Genomic DNA, 14909 nt, shown 5'->3' with positions numbered 1-14909 from the left:
TGTGATGCTGAAACGGCAGAAGCACGTGCAGTATTTAGGCCATGCTCAGTGCCGGGGGCAGGGGGATGGGAATTCATTAGCAGAGCAGTGTCTCTTTTAATCAAAAGGCAGGTGCTGCTTCTCCTTGGGCCTGATACAGGGTTAGCGCTGGAAGACATTGCAGGAGGTACCCCTGAGGGGTGGGAGGGGAGCGTGAGGATGGGGCTGCTAATGTCTGAAAGATAGGTGTACTGCAGAGAGGAAAGTGTTGTCTAGGGTGCCCCGAGAGGGGATGAGATGATGCAGAACAGACAACACAAGGGAACCTGTCTGGATAGATCCCCTTGCAGGAAGCCCCCAAGGAAGGCCTGTCCTTGGAGATTTTAAAGCCAGGCTGGACAGCCTGCCACAGGAGCAATGCATGTCATGGGGAGGTGTAGGGGACCGTGATCTCTTCCAGCTCTGATGCTCACATATTAAAATATGACTTATGGTGGGAAAAAAACTACATTTCCCAGTCTCCCTTGCAACCCTGGGGAATAAGCAATTGGAAGATTTAAATAGACCAGGCCAGAAGCAACCAACCTTTGGCACAAAGAATTTCCCTCCTCTTCTTCCAATCTATTGGCTGTTTAACCTTTTTCCCTGGCACTGGAGTGGCTGCCAAGCCTGGCATTAATTTTCCTTCCAAGCTTGCTAGGCCCATGAAGTAAACAGCCATGTGCATTCCTTACTCTATATTTAACAGCTGCAGACTGTGCTGGGGGCAACTGCACCAGAGGGGAACCTTTGTAGCTTCCCAAATTCATAACTCTTGAGGGTGGGAGAGGGGGAAGCTGTCTGCAGGGAGAAGAGGGATTTCTCTCCTTCCTGGGATTTGAAAAGCAGGTTCCATCTAGCGAGAGGCTGCAATGCCAGCATCCCAGGTGCGGTCCAGGGCAAGAGACAGGAGCAATGTCCTCAACAGGGCTGAGTTCCTCTCCCTGAACCAGCCCATGAAAGGAAACCAGGAGAGCAGGAGCTCCAGCAGAAAGCAGAGCGGCCAGGCCGGAGCAGCTGGTGCCCAGAACAGCAATCCCAAGGAGCGGAGGCAATCCCAGCAGCTGCCCGAAGAGGACTGCATGCAGCTCAACCCCTCCTTCAAGGGAATCGCCTTCAACTCCCTGCTGGCCATCGATATCTGCATGTCCAAGAGGCTAGGAGTGTGTGCCAACAAAGCCTCGTCCTGGGGTGGTGCCCGCTCCATGATTAACCTCCTGGGGATAACAGGGCACGGGATCCCCTGGATTGCAGGCACACTCATCTGCCTGGTGAAGAGCAGCACGCTGGCAGGCCAAGAGGTCCTCATGAACCTGCTGCTAGGTGAGTGACAAACCTCCTTCCCCACAGTGAAAGCCCAGCCCTAGTCACAAGGGACAGCAGCCTTGTGACTCTTCCTCCTCTGACTGTTCCCAACCACGGGATGTGGTCAGGAAGCAGGACTTTGTGGTGATTGACCTTTTGGGCGAATGCTGCACTTAGCCATCATGGCAGATTCAGGCTGGTCCTGACTACCATGGGTGATGGATGTGGCAAAAAGCTAAGAGGGATGGAGTAATTCTGGCTGCTGGTCACATCTGCTGAGTAGGGGCAGGCCCCTGGCCTCCCCAGGCCTGCACAGGGCAGAGTGTTGTCCAGTCACACCAAGAAGGTGTCTATGACATGTAGGCAGATATCAGCAGTGATGTCTTTTATTTAATATATGGTTATCTGCTTTGGTGGCTTGGCCAGGTGGGGAAAACAGAAAGATTTGAATCCAGAGGTTATGTTTGTAATGTGAACCAGGGCCTGAAGATATCCTTGAAAAAAAAAAAATTCTACCCCCTTTCCACCTCCTTGAACAGGCACCGGCTCCTCTTCTCAGCAACCGCATAATGGAGTCCTGTCTCCCTCCCTGCTGCTGTTTGATCTTGCTTTCTTCTTCCCATGAGGACCTTTCTTGCTGCTGTCCCCATTTCCTTGTGCTGATTTGACCCAGAGGCCTTGAAGACGGGATCTGATCTCTCTGGCTCTTCTGCTAGTCCTTTTTTTTTTTTTTTTTTTTTTTTTTTGGCGGTGGTCAGTATTCTTGTTTCTGGAGGTTGGGACATGTTAAAGGAGTTGCTTCCTCAGCTGAGCAGGGCTCATCCTGGCATTATGGACTGATGTCCCACTAGTGACCAGGCTGAGCTCTAGACACGACTTGCCTTAGATCCAGGCCCCATTCCACCCCTGACCATGCATGCTTGAGGACCTTGCTCTTCTCTCTCTTCTTCCCTTAGCATGTGGCCTTGTTATCACATCTTGCTTTGTGACTAATTATTAGTTCACTTGGCTGTGGTCAGCCTTCATGTTTCACCCTCTCTCCAAAAAACAGCAATCAGAGTTCCAACTTTTGGTTGGTCAGGGAAATTGAGAACATTAGGTTTAGGCCCTTGCTTCTCAGTGAGCCTTTTATGGGGGACACAGAGATGTTTTATTTCATATAGGAATGTCAGGAAAGGGATGTCCTGTATGGAGGGGCTGACTGTGATGGGATATGGACTTTGCAACATGGTCCCGGGTTGGGTTTTTTTCAGAAGTTTATCCTTTGGAGAAGGTGAAGATTGCACTGAACTGGCTTTAAGAGCACAGCTGTAGCTGCCTTTTCTCCCCTCTGCCTTTGAAAGAGACTGTCCTCGTGCTGTGACATCTAATGAAGACAGGCCATAGCGGGGAATAAGCAAGAATAGCATTGGCATGATGCAGAGCCCTCTGACGTCAGTAGGAGTTCTTCCACTGACTCCTCAGTGCTCTGGGTCAAACTCTCACTGAGAGAAGAAGCTCCATTTTAAAGGGCATGAGGATGAAATAGTAGGCGACTAACACCAACCAGCACAGTTTCCAGATGTCTCTTGACCCTGAGATCCTTTGACAGTTCAGGAGCCTAAAAACTGGTCTTTCTGTCCGCAAAACGTTTGAGGTCCTATAAAAAGTGAATATCACTTTTGGCTTAAAAACAGAAACGGTTTTCTCACTCTTCCGCTGCCGTGTGAGGCAGTCCAAATGCAAAGCCACCTCCAGGTTGCATTGAAACTTTGAATATCGTGTGGTCATTGGGAAAACTCAGCACTGCAGCTGCTAGCTGCTGTGCTTTGGAAGAGCAGTACCTGCACCTCCAGGTCTCCTTAGCTCAAATGTGCTGCCTGGGGACTCCTCTGGGAGTTTCTGAAGTTTTGGTTCCTTGCCTAGACGCACTGCTCCCTTTTCCCCACCTGCCAAAAAATGGTTAAATTCACAATTCAGTAGTTCACAGTTTGACTAGACAGCTCAGTAGATATGGCAGACTCTAAAGTGAAGCCACTTTGCACTCCAGGTAGGCAGCACTGACTGGTGGGACTGCCCAAGGTTCCCTGAGCCTCACTTGTCAGAGCTTCCTCAGAGTGTCTTCTGTCGCCCCGCAGAACAGGATCTCTGCTGGGATGTGCGGGGTTGGTTTGATGCTTAATATCAAAGTATCTACTTCTCTAATGCCTGTGCTGCTCATGATCAATAGAGTCTGGCTTGGGAGTGTGGGGTCGGTGCACCTAGACAGATCTCATGAGACATGTGGTCTCCGAGTAAATGAGAACAGTATGACATGACTGGTGAGTCTGCTGCATCTGGCATCCTTGGTCGCTCTTGTTGCTGTTGTTTTCCTGTGGTTCAAATCCAGCAAAATGTAGTGTAAAGCCCTTGTGTCTGTGGGTAGATCAAAGGGAAGGGAACATCCCTGGTGTTTCCCTGGTCTCTTGGGAAGAGGGAAGCAGGGACGGGAGGTTGTCTGCTGTACCCCTTCTTCACCTCCCTTGGCTTTTCTCCCTCCCCCCCACTTGCTCAGAGTTTGATACATCAAGCAGAATTTCTGATGCAGTCTCTGGGCAAGGAGCCAGCCCATCACAGAGCACTTGTTTAGGATTTGCAGTCAGGCTTTCCAAGGCAAGGAGACAGGAGACTGCTGAAATGGGACTGGGAACCTGGCAGGAGCACCACTGCAGATGGAGGGAGGGCACTTGCTCTTGAGGAGCTCTTGGTAAGATCTTTGCCAAAAGATATGGGGGCACTTACGGTGAGGGGTTCTGACCTCTTTCCCTGGGACGCTCCATCCATCCCAACTGTAGATGTTGATTAGCAACCCCAAGGAATGTTTTCCCTCCATGTTTGTCATCTGTGATGGAATTTATTGATTCTCCTCATCGTAATCTTTTCCAGCAAATGCCAAACGGCCAGAGAAGCATGGTCACAGACTATTACTGAAAAGATGGAAGAAATCAGATATCTGTGCCTACTATAAAAATCCCTCTGCCAGAATGCTTTCAGGAAGACTGTCTCAGTATTGCCAATCCTGGCTGTTAAAAAGTCAGGAAGAAAAGCTACTTCCTCTGTGCCAAATCAAAAAAAGTCATAGCCCAAGAAACCCCCAATTTAAGTTCATTTTATTTGCCTTCTGGTGTTGGAACTTTTAGGAACATTCAAGCTTTTCTCTGCAATTACAAGGATTTCATAAAAACTGAGGTGCTTAGAAAATCGTTTGAACCTCACAATTGGGCTTTCGGGGAAAAACAAATATTATGGAACTTTCAATAAAATTACCAGAGGTGCTCCAGAGAGCAGCTCCATTAAATCTTGAGATAAGCAGTGTCTTGGGTTCTGGTTCTGATCCATCTGGTGAGGATGTGGATCCAAATTTAGTGATTCATTGACTGCAAAGCCAGCAAAGAACATTTGGATCATTGATCTAACCCACAGCAAAATACAAGCTGTAGCACATCCCTTAATTTATTCCTGTTCAATTTGCTAAGGGAAAAGACCCAAACATCCAATCTGATATAAAATTTCAAGTGACAGGGATGTTGTCAGAACTGTTTCTAAATTACTGCAGTGGTAGGTATTCTCTCAACTGCCTTGCTTTTTGTTTGAATTTTCCGTTCCTTCCATTGCCTCTCCATACCTTTATCTCTTCAGCTGAAGAGCTCTTTTATCCAATCTCTCTTCTGCCTCTCAGTATTTTGGATAGTGATCAAATCACCTCTTCACCTTCTATTTGTTAAGCTAAACAGATTGATCTTGTTAGACCGACGGTCCTTCCAGATCCAGGCACCTTCTTATTGTGATGGGGATTGAATATGTTGATTTTCCCAAAGTGGGAGTTTTGATGCAGTCCACCTATTGTGTCTCGAGCCAAATCGCCATCTGATGCAGTGAGTGTTTGTTTAGTTAGCTGCAGTCCAGCTGCCTGAATTTGCTGTGATAGAGTATCTGCCTGGTTAATGCTTGCACATAAAGCGTACGGTTTGTGCTTGGTTTGAAATACTAGACATTAACAGTGTTCTGCCTTGGTCATGGCATCCTGAAAGTTGGTAATTGTGGGTGTTCAAACTAGAAGAGAAAGGCACCGGCTTTCTCTTTGCATGCTGGAAAGAGGTTGGAGCACCACAGAGCTGCAGATCACTGCCTGTATCCATTGTGTCCAGCTATTGTCTCGATGATGCAAGTCCTAGTCCTGATCCATTACCAGCTGGCTCTGCATCCAGTTTCTGACTTGTAGGTTGGTTCTTTGGTGCTGTCACTAAGCATTTATCACCAGCAAGTACAACAGTGCTGAGGGGTGCAGATGTGTCATCGAGAGCTGTGTGGCAGGCTGCGGATGGGTCGCTTGCCATGAGAGAAGGGGAGGCCAGGGTCACTTCTCCACTCCTGAAGGTGAGCAGGAGGTCAGTTTTTGCTCTCTCCAGCCTTTTCTCTGAATACAGACCCAGCTTTAGCCTGGTGGGAAAGCAAGCCATAATATTCTGAGGCATAGTTCTCTGCAGATCTGTGACTTTATACTGACACGCACACACATGCGTATGCATATATGTAGGGACAGGACTCCGCAATCTCCTCATGGCAGCCTCCAAGCAAGACTAGATTAGCAGGGAAGTGATGAGTTGGGGAGGAAAGAGAGAGAGAAAGGCCTTCACAAGGTTCCACGAGACCCCACTGCCTCTTCTCTAACAATAGCATGGAGGTGCTTCATGTATTGTGATACTTTTCTTTGGCACCTGTGTGGTGAAAATTCAGAGAGTATTGCCTATTGCTCTTAAAGGTCACTGAGTAGATTAAATGCCCAGACAGCAGAGACAAGCTCATTCTGTTGAGCCTCGGGGCTCAGCAGCCCAGACCCAACAGAGAGGATGGGGAGTTGCACTGGCAGATGGATCAGTCCGTATGCAGCAGAGCTTGCTAAGCTGAGAGCCCCAGAGATGGTTTGGGGCCAGATGTGTCTATTTTTTCCCTTTTGTTTTCCCACTGTGAGGCTGGAGATTTTCTGAGCTAAACAGGGCAGATAATGTTCCAGCAGGGAAGGAGAGGACAGTTTGGAAGCTGGCTGCCTGCATGAATGTTCCCAGCTTAGACACCATTCCTGAACCTCTCCCCCTCCTCTCTTTGCAAAACTCGGCATGTGGAGCCTCTATCCGTGCTCCCCTTCCAGCCTCAGCACTGACCACTGAAATCTCAGCAAGTTTGCAGCACATCTGCCCAGCCAGGTGGAAACATTTAAATGAAGTCACCCGACATGACTGACCCATGGTGGGTGCTAAGCAGGGGGAACAGCACAGAGGCCCACTCCCTGCATCCAGCAGGGCACAGGTCCAGCCTGGCATTGAATATTCCTCTTCATCGCATCAGGCTGCAAATATACCTCTTGTTGTCCTGTCCAGATACTGCAGTTAAAGCCCCTGGTCCTTTGGTGGGTGCCATCCTCACCCCTCATCTCCTCGTGGCTGATGAGCTCGGGCATCGCTGAACAGCAAGCGGAGTCCAGCTCTCTGGGCTTCCCTGCCCCCCTTCCCTCCCTTGCCTGCTTTCCTTATAGCAAATGCATGCTGTTCACTGCAGGGCAGACTTGCAGGTCTGCAGTGTCCCTTCACATAGAGGACAGCCAGTAAGAGGCTGGGACCCATTCGACTGTTCCTGGAGCAGCCACAGGGAATATTTCCAGCGACCTGCATAGGGTCTTTATCAGACCACTGATCAGATCAGCTCCCTTCGTACTGGTAAGGGTCTAGGAGATCAGGTCCTGGCTGGCTGTTGGTGCTAAGGACAGTGTGAGCCCTGCATCCATCAAACAGTTTGCTGCCCTTTGGGAAACTGCAATAAGCTTAAAACCAACCCCCTGTGCAGAGCTAGCAGGCAAAATGTTCCAGAGCCTGAATGCAGATTGAAAGAGAAAAGAAGTGCGAGGGTTGTTAAATGGGAAGAAGGAGAATAAACAAGGGAAATGAGTCATACTTATGTCTGTCACTCCAGGAACAGCTTCCCATTGCCCCTGGTTCAGAGCTCAAAAGAGACAATAGCTGTTTCACTGATGCGGAGCCCTCCCTGCCAGAGAAGCTGAGCAAGGCTCTGGCCCGAAGGGAAATCCTTCAAGATGGATGAGTGTTTGCCTCTAATGCACCTTGACAAGAGCAGTAGTTGGGAAGAAGGGCAGTGGAGGAGCCTTAGGCAGCGAGGTGAGTAGCTGGGAGTAGTAGGGGGCAGAGGGAGCCTGGCACTACCCTGGTCTTGGCCAGGCTTGGTCAGGTTGGTGCAGGAGATGCTGGGAGGGAGGATGGGGAAGGGGGGGATTATATGAGCTTTCTCTTCTTTCTTCCTTTGGAATTAAGCTCCGCTTTTCTGCTTGGAGCCCAATTCTGGTCTGGTCCTCTGTTTCCATGTGTATAGGGATGCTGGGAGGCCTAACTGATCAGGGTCTTTGAACCACTTTAGGATGTGATGGTTGGAGACCCTGTGGGCATCAGAGAATCAGCCCCAAACTTTTTTGCCCATATGCTTTATTGAAGGCAGTGGGGTGTAAATACAAGCCGAAGCAGGGCTGAGTCCAAGTGAGGAGCCCAGCGTTTGTGGGCTCTGAGATGTTGTCGGTAATCAGGCTAAGGCAGTTTTCTTCTTCTTTGCACCCACGCAGAAAGCATTAATCTTCCCTTGCTCTTTTCTACCTGGCCAGGGAGCGGGAGCCCTTGGAGCCCTTCTCAAGGCCAGTGGAGCAGTTTGGGGAGATTTGGCATGAGCTGATCAGCTCGTTTTCCCCACCAGCACGCTGTCCACAGCGGTGGCTTTTAGCCAGCAGGAACAGGGAAGCGGATGAGCAGGGCTGCGACAAGCGCTGTCCAGAGGCGAGTTCCCCACCGAGGCCTCGCGCCCCTGCAGCGCGAGCCCCTGGCGCCGCGCTCGCCCTCTCGCTGGCGTCTGGTCCGCAGCGAGCGCCGAGCCCCTGCGTGGCAGGCAATCTGGGAAGCAGCCATGCTAAGTAATTGATTCGGAGATACAAATTGCCCAATTCCCAAGGGCGCAGTATTTCCAAGGGGAGAACTCCAGGCAGCCTGTGTTTGCACTCAGGGCTGTTTCTAATCATCTAGGATAGAGCAAATCTATTTTTAGTTGTTGTGCTTTTTTTTTAATTAATTGCACGATGCTGATTGCCGCCCTGTTTTCACCTTTCCGTGGCCACTTCTCCCAGCACCCTTTGCACCCAAAGCCCAGCGTTCTCTGCTGCTTGTTCAGCCGAAAAATAACCTCCCCCCAAAACGCTGCAGTGGCTGATTCATTGGTTCTTAAATGTGTTGTGCCATCTGTGCCTTTTGTCAGTTCTTACACCTAATATTGCCACATTTTGAGAAGAAAATGAAGTAGAGGAATTCGCTTCCAGAGGAGTGGAGCTCCTCCAGCTGCTACCAGCGCCACCGGAGAGAGGGTGAAGAGGCTTTTGAAACCCACATCTTTCATTTATGTGAACTAATCAAAGCTACAAATGGCTCATGTCTAATGTCTGCAGGAGGTTACGTTTGGGAAGTTCCTTTCAGAAGCTGTAGGATGGGGCATGTAAGTAAAATCTAAACAGTTCCAGTTGAAAAGCTTGGATTTATTTTTTTTTTAATTTGTTAGTTATAATTGCTGTGTGGAGCAAAAGAAACTCTTTCCTGGAAGCTTTGACATTTGTCAGAAGTTCAGAGCTGCGTGAGGCTGGCTAATCTCCAAAATGAAGTTCTTCCAAAGTCAGCTTCAGCCCTATGCGTGGCCGCAGCGGTTATAGCCTGTCGTGGTAGGACATGTCTTCTCAGCGGGGTTTGTGCAGCCTCCAGCAGTGCGGGACCCTGGCTGGGGCAGGCTGCAGGCTTCTGCTGAAACGCAGGCAATGAGTCGTTGCCCAGGTTGCCTCTGCTTTGACATGGTCCCTGGGGCTGGGCAGCGGATGGGTGGCCAGAGACACCCCTGCTCTCACGCGTGGCTGCTTCTGGAGCTCGCTGGCTGTGCTCTCGGTTCGTTTCTGGGCCGTTAAGTTCCCCGTTTCCTCTCTCTCCCGCGTGGCCAGCCGCGGCGCTGGGAGCTTGAGGCGGCTCGTGCCTGTTCCGGATCCTGGGCTCGTGGCCCTGACTCTGGAGAGCTGCCTTGGCTCGTCCGCGCCGTCCCATGAGTGCGAAGTCATGTGAATCGTGGCTGCGGGAACAGGCGAGGCCAGAGGCTTTTTTGGCTTTCTCCCTTTTTTTCCTCATTCCCTCCTCTCCCCCCTGCCAGCCCTGCACCCAGGGTATTTTTCAGCTGCAGTTTTGATAACTTGTTTATATAAACATCTCAGCTGGGATCCGCCTCGGTGCCCGGAGATGCTGCCTGGCTCCAGCCCCAGCCCGGAGGGTGCTCGCCCCATGCAGCCCCCCGTCCTCGGCCAGCCTCACATCCCCCTCCGCAAGGGACGGCAACTGCCATCACCCCTCGGGCACCGGGAAGGACAGGACCCCGCGGTGACAGGGGACATCAACGGTTTGAACTTCCCTTACAAGAGGTTTGGGTTTCGGCTCGGTTTGGTTAAGGCAGCAATACTTCCGAGTTTGCCCTTGTGCCCTGCCCGCACGGGACTTGCTTCTCCGCTCTCCTTTCAACTTTTAATGGGTTCCTAACATTTGGTGGTAGGAGCAAAGCAGATAATTGTTTTCCTTTTCTTATTAATAGAAATAAAATGTCTGCCCGGGGGCTCGCTTTCAGCTCATTTGCTGTGCATCTGATGCCAGATGTTGGCTATTTACAATACCAAGGTGATCTCTGATGCTAAAATTGTCGCAGACAGGCAAGACTTGCTCTTTGGTTTTATGTTTTAAGGAAGTTTTAGATGTTAATAGATCGTCCCTGCAATCGGAGGGTTTTGCACAAGAAACCTGAAAGATCGTTTCCCCTGATAGCTGGGTCAGAGGGAAAATTCTGGATCTTTTTCAGAAAAAAATGTGAAAGGAGCAATGGGAGAGAACTAATCCCTTCCCCTGGTGGCTTTGCTATGTTTTAAAATTATCCAGTGATACCTGGATCTGGGGGAAGAGCACGGCACAAATGCTTGAAATTAAAATCTCAAGCAGCGTGGGGGGCAGCGTGGTAAATGGGTTGCAGGCTCCCTTCCGAGGTCTCGCCTGGGGCTGTGTTTCCTCCAGCCTTCGGTCCTCTCGGCCTGAAGACTTTGCATTCGTCTTTGCATTTTAGGGGCAGGTAGACCGAAGGTGAAGCCTCCAGTTCCCAAACGGTTGGGCCCGCGGTTCGTAGCCGAGGTGGCTAACGCGTGCCGGATGCCACCGTTTCCCTAGCCGGTAACCCCGTAGCGGTGTGTTTTCTGCCCGAACGTGCCCCGCTGAGGAGGGAGGATTTTGTTTGCATCGAGCCAAAAGAGCGGAGGGTGGAAAAAAAAAAGCAGTTCAGCCTAGGTCCAAGCGGGTATGTAGGTCAAGGAATTGCAAGGGACTGGGACGCGGGCTGTGGCTGCTGAGTGACGGCACCATTTGTATCTGTTTCTGCAGGACGGGCGTTTGCTGACGCTGTCAGAAGCGCAGCGGTGCTGGGAGCTGATCCCCTCCGGCACAGCGTGCCCGCGGGCGAGCAGCCGGGGTGCGGGGCAGGGGCGCAGCCTCGCTTTCCGGTGTCTTGCAAAGGCTCTGCCAGCACGAGCTCCCCGGAGCTGGGTGCCGGCTCGGGACCCCCCGCGCCTCGGGGCGGTGGTTGGAGCAGCGCAGGCAGCTGAAGCGGTTTCACAAATAAGTTGCTTCACGGAGGGAACAGAAAGTGCAAGGGGAAGTGACAGAAAAAGCACCAAACTGGGGATCTTTTTTTTTTTTTCTTTTAACGGCAAATTAACCCCCAGTCTTAACGCTGTCGTGCCTTTGGATCTTGAAATGTGGACAAATGAGGCTTTCTACTCTCTGTGCATTGACAAAAATTAAAACTAGCAGTACTGCAGATCCATTTTATTCATCTTCTGAATGAAAGGATTATTAAAACTGCTCTTCGGTTTGCTCGCCATGCTGTGAACACCTCTGCGTGCACATGCCTGCATCCCTCAAGTTGCCCTGTCATCACCTTTGACCAAAAAAAAGTCTTATAAGTGCAAAATATCAACGGATAATGCTGAACACTTTGCGTCATTAAAACACAAAATGTTTGTGTTACTGAGCTACGGACAGATTTGGTAGGGAATGGTCATGGTCTGTAGCAGGTGTACTGAATCCCACGGGAGACGCCGGGGATCCTTCAGGGTGCCCAGCCTGGTTCCCGAGCCCTGGCCTGGATTCCTCAGCAAGGCAGTAAGCTGCTGACTTCAGCAGGAGGAGTTTGGGCCAGAGTCTTCTCCTGGCAGCGCTGGTGTATCGTTTCTCTGAAGCGAATGCGCGAGTCTGTGCTCCTGGATAGGAGATGGCTTCCTAGAGCTTCACGTCTTGCCTAGCTCTTGTCCAGGGTAAGGTAGGACTAACGGGCAATGAAGCAGATGAGCTCTGAAAATCAGCTCCTGAAGTGCTTTGCTGAATCAGGACCACCGAGGTCACCTTGACGCGGGTGAGGAGCTGCCCTGGGGGGTGATTTACGAAGATGAACGCGAGCGGAGCGCTGGCGTGACCTGCATCGCTGCCGGGCCGCGGCGAGACGGCCCCGCGATGTCCAGTCAGCCCGAGCAGCGATCCTCCGCAGCTGCGAGCTGGGCTGGCAGCGTTTGCTCTCTAGCAGGAAACAGCACTGAACAGCTGGTGCAGAACTCTGCAGTCTGTTTTTTACATTCCTCCCTCCCTTTCTTCCCCTGCCCAGCCCCAATCGGTAAAAAAAAACATCAATCAGCAAGTCTTAAAATGCACGGAGAACTGGTCTGCTCAAAGAGCGTCAGGGTGCCCCGTAACAGGCTGCAGTCCCGTCCCTAGTTCTCTCCCATCTGCTTATCGCATCAGAGGCGCTCTGGGCAGAGGAACCTGCTGTCCTCGTCCTCCCAAGCCCAGCGCTAGCGCTGCTGGACCTGTTTCTTGAAGAGCGTTCTTGCATCCCTCCGCCACCTCGAACCTCTCCACCTCATTTCAGGCGTTACCTATAGACCTTCCTTCCTGCCTTCCTTCACGTCAGCCTCATGTTTTGTTGCTGTGTTTAGGCAGGAGTCCCGCCGCTCTCTGTGCCACCGCTGCCAGCAAGGAGCTGGGGTCCAGCCCTTCCTGCTGCTCCTCAGTGGTGCTGCGAGCTCAGGATGTGGCTCGGCCTGGACCTGGTAGCCAGGAGGTCCAGGGAGCCGTGAGTGAGAGCACAGGCTCTGCTGTCCACCTTCCCTGTGCAAGAAACCCTGCACGTAGCGAAGAAAAATAGCCCTCTCTAAGGAGAGAGTTTGGCCAGAAAAAGCGTCACCTCCTTTCCGTGCTGGTGCGTAGGGGCTGCCTGCGCGGCGGTGGCACGCTCTGGGAGGTGGGTGAGGAGCGCTGCCGCCGCAGCTCCCTGCTTCCTCGCTCCTGCGAGGTGTCGCCAGTGCCTCTGCCTCGCAGCCAGCTCCCGGGCGGGCAGGAGGAGCGCCTGCCTGCGATGTGCCGTCTCATTTCTCTTCCCCCCAGCCGCGCTCCCATCCATCCTCCTGAAACCTTGTCAGCTCTCAAAGTCTTTATCAGGGCCCGGGAACCGGGCAGCTGGCCTCTAGCGTTCCCGCAGACGGAGCAGGCTGTGCTCGCAACAGTATATATTTCCTTGTCACTGCAGTGCCTTCCCGGAGAGGAGCTGAAATCAGCACTCTAACTAATTAGAAGGGCTGGGGAAAAGCAGATGAGGGGATTTGTAAAAAAATCAATGCGAGGAAATAGAATTGACAGTACCTGTTGGCTGGGGCAGTGGGGGGATGGGGTGAAGAGGAGGCTGATAAGACAAGCGCTGATGGGTTTCATTCCACAAGCAGTTGAGGAAGAAAGGCTGTTTGATATTGAAACCTGCAGCGATAGGGTTGTTCCTTCTCCTGCCACATGTCTGTGGTTGCTCAGGCTGGGAGCTTTGCTGCCCACAGCCGCGTTTGCACAGGGAAGGGAGGCTGCGTGGGGGGACTTGCAGAGTGCAGCTGGGGAAAAGGCCACAGGAAGCGAGAAGTGACTAAAAACAAAAGTGAAAACTGCCTTGTTGGTCTTCACCGCTTCAGCAAAGGGAGAGGGAAAGATAGTGGGACATCTAGAAGGATGTCACCCTCCCTCTGCTTCTGTACACCGAGGTGCTGTTAGTAACACAGACAACTGTTTCTTAATTTTATGAGGGTTAACTAACATTTGCGTGCTGATCTGAGGATGACAGGGGCTGAGTTCAACCGAACCGTGCTCACGTGGCTAGAATTGAACTCAAGGCTTTAGTTAAAGACGGCAACAACCTTCCTATGTTCTGCCCTGAGACCTGCCCTTTACTCTGCTTCTGTCTCTGACCTCCCTCCCTTCTTTGTCTCTTGCCTTGTAGCCTTGCTGCTGGACATCATGATTGTGGCTGGTTTGCAGAAGCTGGCCAAGCGGAAGGGCCCGTATGACGTCAGCCCTGGCTTGTTGGACTACCTGACCATGGACACTTACGCCTTTCCAGCGGGGCACGCCAGCCGAGCTGCCATGCTCTCCAAGTTCTTCCTCAACCACCTGGTCTTGGCCATCCCCCTCCGGATCCTGCTGGTCCTTTGGGCCCTCTGCGTGGGCTTTTCCCGTGTCATGATCGGACGGCACCACATCACAGATGTCCTGTCTGGCTTTGTTTTTGGCTACTTACAGTTCAGGCTAGTGGAGTTGATATGGATGTCTTCCAACACGTGTCAGATGTTGATATCAATCTGGTGAACACGGGGGACTTGATGCCTTTCAACTGGAAACTAGCAGATACTTTAAGGGTCTCCCTCCCAGTATTTTTTACTTGTTGTCTGTTGGAAAGAATTGTAAATTCCATGAGTAGTGGCATTTTTTTAATGTTGCTTCCCTGCCTGAAAAAAAACGTTACTTGCAATTGGTTGGGTTTTAGCAATCAAGGGCCACAGCTGTGTTTTGGCCGTGTTCTCAAGCTGTATTTGTACAGCAACCAAATTAAGCTTTACAGATGCGAGAAATGAGCTACATGCCTGCCTTGTTTGGGTGGCTCACATCTGCACCTTGATACGTCCTCACAGTGGGCAGCACCTGAGATCTTCCTGAGGACACATTTGTTAATTTCTTTGAGGCTAAATGATTTTGGCCACAGTGCTTTTTCTTATTGTAAGCCCAGAGTTTATGTCCTGTATAGAGTCAGGACACTGCCGGCATTTCACAGATAATAAATAATCATAAAATTGCTGCCCTGTTTGGTTCTTGGGGAGTTTTCCAATGGAAGTGGTGGAAGTCCGCGTGCTTGCACTATTTTAGTGCAGGCTGGATGATGGTCCTACAGGGACCAGAACTGCATTGACCCTTGAGAGAAGGGACAAAGGCCAGTTGAGTAAAGCTTTTAGATTCATGTTCAACTTCAAGCATGTGTTGCAGTCTTATTGGCCCTTAGGGGATGAATGTGTTCACTTAAATTATTTGCTTTAGAGGGGTGGATTTAGGTACGTGCTTAGAACTTTGTTAGTTGGCATGCTGAAGTTGGCC

At 51.1% G+C, this 14909-nt stretch overlaps 1 protein-coding gene across 1 annotated transcript; it reads left to right on the top strand.

The window, feature by feature from the left end:
• Positions 1-890: 890 nt before the first annotated feature.
• Positions 891-14584, top strand: PLPP7 (phospholipid phosphatase 7 (inactive)). Its single transcript, XM_013949697.2, has 2 exons — positions 891-1341; positions 13765-14584. Exons 1-2 carry the CDS (start codon positions 891-893, stop codon positions 14127-14129), a joined length of 816 nt encoding a protein of 271 aa, XP_013805151.1. The 3' UTR covers positions 14130-14584.
• Positions 14585-14909: the final 325 nt, after the last annotated feature.

The sequence above is a fragment of the Apteryx mantelli genome, chromosome 21 (genome assembly GCF_036417845.1).
Source record: "Apteryx mantelli isolate bAptMan1 chromosome 21, bAptMan1.hap1, whole genome shotgun sequence".
NCBI lineage: Eukaryota > Metazoa > Chordata > Aves > Apterygiformes > Apterygidae > Apteryx > Apteryx mantelli.
This window is presented reverse-complemented; position numbering and strand designations above follow the sequence as displayed.